The following is a 9,905-nucleotide window of genomic DNA, read 5'->3' on the forward strand; positions in this document are numbered from 1 at the left end:
ATTAGCATTGCTTTCTTTAAAAAAAACATGACATTGAAAAAATTTGTAGGTTGGAAAATTTGAAAAAGGGAGTAGATGGTAAACTCACATTATAGCAACAGTAACAAATTTTACATTGTTAAAGCTTGGAAGCACACTTTTGTCAGTAAATAATATTCAAAAATTATAGTAGACATATAGAATTGGTTTACATTCTAAAATTCAGTTGCTTATTTTGGTTTGAGAATTATATCAGTTATATTACAGTACTTTTTATTTTTTTAACTCCACAGACTGTGACTCTTCTCTAGAAATTCAATTAGGTGTTTTACATTTTCTGTAGGGTGTAGGTGAAGGCTACTGGGTCTGTAGAAGAGTAATAGAAAAATAATTGAAAATGTCTTGGTCCTTGGGATTGGGAGAGGTCTAACATCAAAGTCTGGATGCTCAGGACCACGTATGGAGTTGAGACAACATCTGGCCCTCAGGGGAGGTAGGAAGCCCATTCTAGAGAATCATTCTTCCCAAGACCAGAGCCTGCAAATGACATCAAACTTCCTTGTCCCCAGCTTAAGCCCAACACAGAGGCAAAGCCACTGCCATGCATAACCTGGGGCCTGCAGTTGAAAAGCTGCCAGAGTTAAGTGTTCAGCAAGACTGAAGTTGAACTGATAGAATGTGTCTTGCCTTGAACTCTTCAGCCATTGGGCTCGTGCAGTGTATGATTTCCACAAATACCACTTTGTGGATTGAAGTTTAGGTTTATCTAGTTTATGGGAGCCTTTTTAAAAAAATGGATTTCCTTTTCTCTTTACAGTTCTAATAGTGGAGTAGTAAACATATACAATCAAGATTCGTGTCTCCAAGAAACCAACCCAAAGCCCATAAAAGCTATAATGAACCTGGTTACTGGTGCTACTTATTTGACTTTCAATCCCACTACAGAAATCTTGGCAATAGCATCAAGAAAAATGAAAGAAGCCGTCAGATTGGTAATAAGTCCTTTTTAAAAAGTTTATTTTATATATGTGAATATTTTTTACATGCATGTATGTAAGTGGACCATGTGTGTGCAATGTCTGCGGAGGCCACAGGAGGGCATTGGAGCCCCTGGTATTGGAGTTAGGGACAGTTATTAGCTGCCATATGGTTGCTGGGAACCAAACCCAAGTCCTCTGCAGGAACAGCCAGTGTTCTTAACCACTAAGCCATCTCGCCAGCAGCCCTGGTAATAACTCCTTTTATACTTTTTTTATTGAGATAATTTAAAAATCTGTGGTTGTTAGCCACCATTTGGATGCTGGAAACCAAACCCAAGAACAGCCAGTGGTCTTAACCACTGAGCCATCTCTCCAGCTCTTCCTAGCTAAGTTTAAAGCAAGTCTGGTGTACATGAGAGACCCTGTCTCAAAGAAACCAAAACAACACTTTACAAAGTAACTCCTTTTAATCTTTTGTAGAAATTGTTAGTGTGGTAACTTCTGGGTTTGGTTGTTGATTAGTGCACAGTAGTCACCAAGTTTGTGTTGTTCTTCTGGGAATTCTGAGCTGTCTGTCGTTAGCATTTCTTAAATGGTGGCCTCATTTTCAGAGAGTCCTTTGAGCATGCAAATTAAGGAACACATTTAAGGCAAATATTTCATTCTTAAGGCCTATACTTACAATGGAGTGGAGGCAATTCTTAGATTTTGAATACCTGTGTCAAGAGTGCATTAGGTCACAGCCTCCAAGTTTGGTGATTTAATGAAAAGACACAGGACTTGGCATTTATATTCATGACTAAGATTTATTACAGTTGTAGGATACAAAGCAAAATCAGCAAAGGGAAGAGTGTACAGGTGAAGTCTAGAGGCAACCCAGTGCAAGGTTCCTGGAAAGGACACATGTAATGCCTCTAGCAGTGAGATGTGACCATGCACATCAAGTGCTTCCTACCTAGGAGGCTCATTGGAGATTCAGTGCCCCAAGTCTCTATTCTTCTAATTGGAGTGGTGGTATACTAGTATGTATTAACCTTTTATCATTTTAATGCTAGAAAATTGTTTTAGAAAACTGGGGGTTCTATCTCCTGTTGACATCTGCCAGCTGCATGATAGCGCTTTCTAGTTTTCTTCAGTGATCATGAGTCTTTTTTTTTTTTTTTTTATTGTGGGAAAATCACACAAGAAATTGATCAGTAGTAGCCAAATTATATTTAAACCATAATACCTAATGGAAAGAAGCCAGCTATGGGCGACTGCGCTCTCTCTCTGGGCGCAGTGTGCGCTCACTCCCTGCGGGTCCGCAGACTTCTCCAGCGGCTGCTTTGGGTCCCACGTCTCTGGGAGTGATTGCAGCTGGTGGCTGTCGTAACTTCTCTGGTGGTGGGAGCTTGCTCTGCTTACTGGAGCATTGTCCAGCTGGAATCCCGTCCCAATTACACCCGTGTACCTTTCCTCAGGATTGTGGGGTTCCTGGCCACTGAACCCCACAGGGAAGAGGCACAGAGACCGCGAAGCTGGGATATCAGTAGGTCGGTAACGGAAGGTGCTGCCCTCCGGGGGAATCAGGTCGCCGGTACACACGACTCAAGGCTCGGCTTAGTCTGTGCTTTCAGCTTTATTTTCTCTGGGACCCAATCTCTGGGACCCAGAATCCCAAAATCCAATGTCCCAATGTCCCAGTGTCCCAAAGAAGGCTAGGATATTTTATACCATGGGGGTAGTGGTACAAGCTTTTGTTGTTAGTTGCTTTGTGAGACATCTTATTTACATGTGGAAGTGGGCTTCTGCCAGACAGTTGTCTGCTAGGAGAATTACAAGAAGGCATGGTATCTTTTCAGAGCCAAAGGCCATGTTTATGTCAGGGCATTTGTGGCGGCCACTTCAAAGGGAGAGACAGGAAAGATGCCAGAAAGCACCTTGCTATGAAAAGGAGCCCGCAGCACATTCCCGAGCTGCATGAGCTGTCCGGTGTGAAGGGGCTTCAACTTTTGCATAACAGAGGTCTCCCAACAGCCAGCCATAGCAACTTCAGGATGCCTCAGTGAAACAGTGTTGGTATCATTAAATATAGTTACTTATAATGATCTAAACTGTTTTGTTATTCACAAAGCAGTGAATGTAAATATAAACACTGCTGCAGCAGGAGGCCCAGAAGTCAAATTGCTGTCATGTCTTTAATCTTGGATGGAGTAGAAAGTTGTAGGACTTCTTACATAGTAAATTAAGGATGTGTGGTTTTACATGTTGAATTTTGCATTTGTGTTACAGGACCAGTGGCAATAGAGAAAAAGAGATTCCGAGTGAAATTGGGTTTTTACGGGATACTTGGTTAATTAATAATTCAATTACAGTTTTTAATATAGGGGCCATACAGAGGTCAGAGCACAGCAGAGTTCTAACTAGGTGAGATTATTGGTTTGGAAGAAGAGACAATAAGGGGAAGATTTCCCTGAAGAGTTTTGCAGCTAGATGCTGTTGAGTCTCTCAGGACACTGAACACTCCTCCCTCGCTCAGTGTTCCATGTCTGTAGACCCAAATTAAAAATGAGTTGTTGGGTCCAATGGCTCAGTGGGTAAAGGCTCTTGCTACCACGTCTGAGGGACCTCAGTTTGATTCCTGGAACCCACGTAGTGGAAGGAGAGAGCTGAATGCAATGTGTGCATGCACACACACTCAAATATCGTAGATAAAAATGAGTTGTTGATGACTTCTGGTTGTCAGAAGGATCACACTAGCTTGTCCTGTGAATACTTGCCAATACATGGTTGGTGAGTTGTTGCATGAGGATACCATGTCTGAAGGGACACTATATCAAAGATTTTTGTTTTTAACTATTTTTACTTTATGTGTATGAGTGTATTGCCTGCATGTATGTGAGTGCACCCGTGTTGTGCAATGCTGTGGAGGTCAGAAGAGGGTGTCGGGTTCCCCTGGAACTGGAGTTAAGGGTGGTTCGTAACCACCATGTGGGTTCTGGGAATCGAACCCGGTCCTCTGCAAGAGCAGTCAATGCTCTTAACCGCTGAACCATCTCTCCAGCCCCTCAAAGACTTTATAAATGTATAAATGTACAGTGTTTCTGGTACTTTTTTTTACTGATTATTTAGCAACAAAAATACTTAGATTTTTTTTTTTTTTTTTTAGCAGAAATAGACTTTTAAAAACACGGTATGTTGTACTCCTAAGTTTTGCCCTTATTTGTAAAAAGCAGTTGTTTAAATTATAAAGTCATGTGAATCCAGTTTAGGAGACTGTCTTCCTTTTAGGTTGAAAATTAAAGGGGTAGTTTTAAGTTATATTTAAAAGGCATTAACATGGAAAGGTTGGTTCTGATGTATTTTGATTTGAAAGAATCAAAACTTGTAAATCGTGCCAGGAAAGTTAATAGTGGGTATCTGAGGCATAAAAAGTGACACGGTAGAAGAAAAGTCAGGTGAAGGATCACTTTGTTCTGAGCACACAGGGCGTAACTCTTCTTCATGTCCTATGTCCTGATGCTGTGGATCACCTCTTCATGCTTGGAAGACACAGACTTTAACAACATATGCAAAGCATAATTAAGCCAAACCACTTACCAAAAGTCATCATTTTCTGTATTTTCAAAGTGTGTGTTTTGCTTCAAAACTCTGCTTTAAGTATTTCTTTTTAAAGAAAATTTTAATATGCTTTTCAAACTAATTTCTTGGGAACTGGTGCTTTAAGAGCTAAGAGTAAATTGTGAAACTGCCACTTCAGGTGTTTTTTGTTTGTTTTTTGACACAGTGTTACCATGTAGCATCAGGCTATCTTGAAACTCCTACCCTACCTGCTGAGTGCTGGTATTACAGACATACACTACCATGTCTGGTTACCTTCTCAGCTCTAATAGGTCAAGACCACTTCTCTCCAGCACTCTTGCTTTAGCATTGTGTCTATCTGTGTAGACAGAACCTGCTTTTTGGCAAAGAATAGTATGGCTTAGAGATTCACTGAAAAAGACTTTTCTTGGCAAAATGATCGGTAGATCTGTATGTATCAGATAGTGTTAGTTAGGTCTGATAAGTGACTGAAACCTGCTTAATATATGTCAGCGGGTTTTACCCATTACCTGTATGTGAAAATCACCTTGATTGGAGGATACAGAGTTGTATCTAAAATATAGAAGATGCCAAATTGTGATGATGAATAACTAGATGACAACTGTGAATTTGAACATGAAGGTAATGTGAGAATGCTGCCATCACTGCTTGTGGTAGCTGCTTCCTTGTCCCAGCAGTTTCATCCACAAATGACCTTCCCCATATTAAAACTGAGGAGATCTCCAGGTACCAGAACAGATGCTACATTAATGAATTCTTCTTCCCTTTCTCCTCAGTTGATAGCACATTAATGGTAAAATTTTAATTATGGACCATTTGGCTTTATTCATAGAACATTACTTACATGTATGCTATAATCAAATGAACTACATGTTCCAGCAAAAGGATGGAATGAAAATTAAAATTTTAAAGAAAAGTGAGTTCCCATTTTTGTAATTCAGGCTTTTTTATGATCTGCAGGTTCACCTTCCTTCCTGTACAGTGTTTTCTAACTTTCCAGTCATTAAGAAGAGTTCTATTTCTCGTGTTCAAACCATGGATTTTTCTCCCAGAGGAGGCTACTTTGCCTTGGGGAATGAGAAAGGCAAGGCCCTGATGTATAGGTAGGTCTTATGTTTAACAGTCAGATGCCTAATACGCTTTTGAAAATGTGGAGTGGGTAGCATGCATTCCCAGTTGAACGGGTGTGCAGTCTATGAAGTCTTCAGTTGTGCCATGCTCAGCCTGACTCATCCTCATTATCTTAACTGCATTTTCTCCCATAAACATGTCAGTAGCAGAAAAGTTAATGTGAGGAAACATGAAACTTATAAAAATATGTTTATGTATATGTGTAATTTGTATAATAATTTTTCCCTAGTAAGCTGTAATTTTAGAATGTCAAAGAAAAGTAGCCACTTAATAATAATGCCACCTTCTTGGTTTATGTTGAGATTAACATTTGCTGATTTGATAAGTCACTATTTACTCCACTGGATTTAAGTGATTTTAAAAAAGTAGATGCTTCTTTCCTTGCAGCTGTAGCTATAAATAAGGATGCTACCCACAAATATATCCGAAAGTTATGATCTCTGTCCAGGTTTCTTTTTCTTACCCAACATACTTGCCTATGAAACAGGCCTAAACAAAATCTAATTGTGTCATTGCTGAAGATACAGGTTGCACAGTGTACCTTCAGAGAGAACTAGAGCTTTCATTTAGAAACCTATAACTTAAATCACAGTCCCTTTTCCTTGGGTGGGTTGTGGTGCTACGTAGAACCCTAAGTTTATGCTTGAATGCTTTAGGGAGGACCCACAGGCTGAAGAAAAGGAGGAAGGAAGGTAAATAGCTTTTGAAGAGAGAATAGAGCAAACTGGATTAAACTGATGCTTACTTTGAAGGCAAAATGAGTCATAGTTGGATAATTCTGAATGGATCTGTTTGCTGAGAATGACTGACCATCAATCCCTTACCCTGCCCTACCATCTGTCTCAGTGCCGTTCCATGATCAGATTGACTCTTAACAAAGTTTTTCTTTGCTTTTTCAGGTTGCACCATTACTCAGACTTCTAAAGACATTGAAGTAAGAAAATTACTTTTTAAAATAATTGGTGTTGGTTTTAGGGTCACACCATTGATGTTATTTGGCAGAGGAGCCACACTGACTTGGCTTTGTTTCTCTGCCTCTAGGTCAGCTACACCCTCAGTTTAGGGGAGTGGGGTGGAAATAGATCAGGAGCTGCCCAGCGGGACGTGAGCCTTCCTTGGGAGTTTCTAATCCTGGATCACAAGTCTGCCTCTTTTTCCGAGGTTAGGTATCTAATATTACATTCAGTAATTGTCATCAAATCTGTAATTACTGAACATATTTAATCTACAGAAGAGAATAGGCTTAACAGAGTGATAGGAATCTACAGTTAGAGCTATAGCTCGTGTGAGCTTAAACCCTCTGACTGAGTATATGTTTCTTGGGAGATTATTAAATGGCTTTCCCTGTTTCAAGAGTTCAGGAATGACTGGGTAATAGTTTTTAGTGGCCAGCATTTAAAACGGGGAATGCTTCCTGTATGGGTATATCTTGAACCTATTGGAGTGGTGGTCCTGAGGCAGAGCTTTAGTCTGTTCACCTCAGCTGACTCTTAGGTCTTCTCAGATTCATGAAGGTTAAAGAGGAGATTCTAAGAGAATGGATGGATGGATGGATTGATTTAGTAAGGGGAAAGGATTTTTTTTGTTGTTGTTTTTTAGTTTTTAAGACAGGGTCTCCCTTTAGCCCCAGCTGGCCTGGGATTCCACATGTAGATCAGGCTGGCCTCCACATCAGAGATCTACCTGACTCTCCTCCCCAGTGCTTAGATTAAAGGTTGGCACCACCATGTATGGCCTAGGGGAAAGGAATTTTTTTTTTTTTTTTTGTATTATCACTTTATAACTTTATTTAAAAATAAAAATAAATACATTTAATCATGGCCTAGAATAAGACATCATCTGATTGTTATTACAAGACCACTTAAAAATCATTCCAATCGTTACTGGGTTTTTGTGTTTTTTTAAAATTTGTTTATTATTTTTATTTTATGTGTATGAGTGTATTGGCTGCATGTATGTGAATGCACCCATGTTGTGCAATGCCACGGAGGTCAGAAAAGGGCTTCGGATTCCCCTGGAACTGGAGTTAAGGGTGGTTCGTAACCACCATGTGGGTCCTGGGAATTGAACCCAGGTCCTCTGCAAGAGCAGTTAGTACTCTTAACCGCTGAGCCATCTCTTCAGCCCTGGGAAAGGATTTTAAAGATAGAAAGATTCTGAGTAATACTGTAAACTGGAGGAGAAAACAGTCCAGCCATCCTCCTCTCAAAATTATAATGCCAGTCCACATTGCTTATTGTGGTGACCAGAAGTTATAAATCAGATACATAACCTTTTCTTTTCTTTTTCAGATCCGGTGGAGCTCATGTCAGTATGTCTTTCTGGAAACTCTTGTGTATGTGATAATACATGGATAATGATTTGTGGGGGGCCAGCCATGCAATTAATAGTAGTGTCTTAATAAACGTATGGTAGCTTTTGTTTAAAATAAGTTTCCCTGCATGGTTCTTTCCCAGTCTCTCTCTCTCTCTCTCTCACACACACACACACACACACACAACTTGAATATAGTTCTAAAGCTAAACATGAGTGATTGGAAGCACCTCTTTGTAATAAAATAATGTAGGCAAATATTCTCCTACTTCTCAGTTAACTCTTAATATTTCCCCCTTGTGTATGCTTTAGAGCGGGGCTTTTTAATGTTTTTCTATTCACAGACTCTTTTTGCCCAAGAAATTTTTTTACAAACCTAGATGTATAGGTATATAAAATAATCATTCACAAATTATTTACTAGTAATAAATCACAAAGAAATTTATTAAAATATTTCTTTAGTGTATATATAATTTTACCATTTACTAAAGATAAAAGCAGGTTTGTATACTAATGAGAGGGATATGTCTTTTTACATAAAAAATTGTTTCCTGGCTGAATATTTGATACTGCAGAACAAAGAACGTCTTCATTGTTTTTCAGAGTAGATTAATATTTTGATTTTTGTAATCATCGATGCTAACAATGTTGCTTTGCATAAATATATTTCAGAAAATGGTAGAAGTATGTTTAGGGCCATTTCAGAAATTGTTGAAAATTCTTTCCCACTCCCAAGCCAAACTTTGACAATTTTTTAAAATAAATTTGAGTTGGGGCTGGAGAGATGGCTCAGCGGTTAAGAGCACTGACTGCTCTTGCAGAGGACTCAGGTTCGATTCCCAGCACCCACTTGATTCCCAGCACCCACATGGCAGCTATGAATCATCCTTAACTCCAGTTTCAGGGGAATCTGAAGCCCTCTTCTGACTTCTGCAGCATTGCATGACATGGGTGCACTCACATACATGCAGGCAGTACACACATACACATAAAATAAATAAAATATTAAAAAAAACAAACGAGTCAACAACTCAAATCAGCAATTTAAAAAAATCGTTCATTGAAAACAATATCTAAAAGAAAATGATTTGATACATACTGAGATAGTAAGAAAATACTAGGTCTTTGTTTTCCATAATTAAGCTGTTAGATTTCTATAAGAGCAGCAATTAAAACACCATAGTCTTGTAGCTGAGCCTAGGTGTTTCAAGCAATGCTCATTGGTGGTGTGTGACACAATGAGGTGATGGTGCACACATCACAATGTGCACGTGTTCAGAACTAAAGCTGCAGTGAAGTTGAAGTTGTGTGTTGTTAACACATACGAACATTTCCAGAAATGCCTCATTTATTACACGTTTAATTTTAAATTAGGTTTTGGTTGTTGCACATTCAGAAACCTTGTTGCCAAGTATTTTGCAGCCCCTTATCAGTTATGCGACCCCATATATCCTCTCTGTCCTCCATTTAAGATTGTACATTAGGGTATCTGCTGACAGGATCTTTGGAGGTTAAGTGACTTCATGAAATCAACTTTAAAAGCTCCTTTCTAGAAACTTGTAGTGCTAGAGAGATAGAACCCAGGGCCTTGTGCATGCGAAGCTCTACCACTGAGCTGTACCCCTCTTGCCTGGCTTCCAGCATCTTTGTAAAACATTTCTGTAAGATGAATTGTGGAGAGCCGCCTTTTCTTCCTTTTCAGCAAAGCATCTAAAAAGCTTCAAACCCCTGAAACCAGTGGCTTGGTGGTGCTAGAGGTCAGCAATGGATTTTTCTGTCATCTTGTTTTTAGCTTCAGGTAAATTACTGTTTCAGAAATGAACACCAAGCACACACACTCTCTCTCTCTCTCTCTCTCTCTCTCTCTCTCTCTCTCTCTCTATATATATATATATATATATATATATATATATATATATA

At 39.3% G+C, this 9,905-nt stretch overlaps 1 protein-coding gene across 2 annotated transcripts in view; it reads left to right on the forward strand.

Moving 5' to 3' along the window:
* The window catches only part of Utp18 (UTP18 small subunit processome component), a 40,916-nt gene extending 32,805 nt beyond the window's left edge, over positions 1–8,111 (forward strand). Inside the window, exons 11-15 of one of the 2 annotated variants that reach the window (XR_001872565.2) lie at positions 797–971; positions 5,502–5,644; positions 6,572–6,606; positions 6,714–6,833; positions 7,964–8,103. Coding sequence is in view for 1 of the 2 variants with exons in the window: in XM_008838409.3 (XP_008836631.1) it covers positions 797–971; positions 5,502–5,644; positions 6,572–6,596 (343 nt within the window). In the remaining variant the exon portion in view is untranslated. Of the gene's footprint in view, positions 1–796; positions 972–5,501; positions 5,645–6,571; positions 6,607–6,713; positions 6,834–7,963 lie in introns of both variants that reach the window. The other variant, XM_008838409.3, reaches the window with a different exon arrangement.
* The last annotated feature ends 1,794 nt before the right edge of the window (positions 8,112–9,905 follow it).

The sequence above is a fragment of the Nannospalax galili genome, unplaced genomic scaffold, assembly GCF_000622305.1.
Source record: "Nannospalax galili isolate Female #2095 unplaced genomic scaffold, S.galili_v1.0 scaffold95, whole genome shotgun sequence".
Taxonomy (NCBI): domain Eukaryota; kingdom Metazoa; phylum Chordata; class Mammalia; order Rodentia; family Spalacidae; genus Nannospalax; species Nannospalax galili.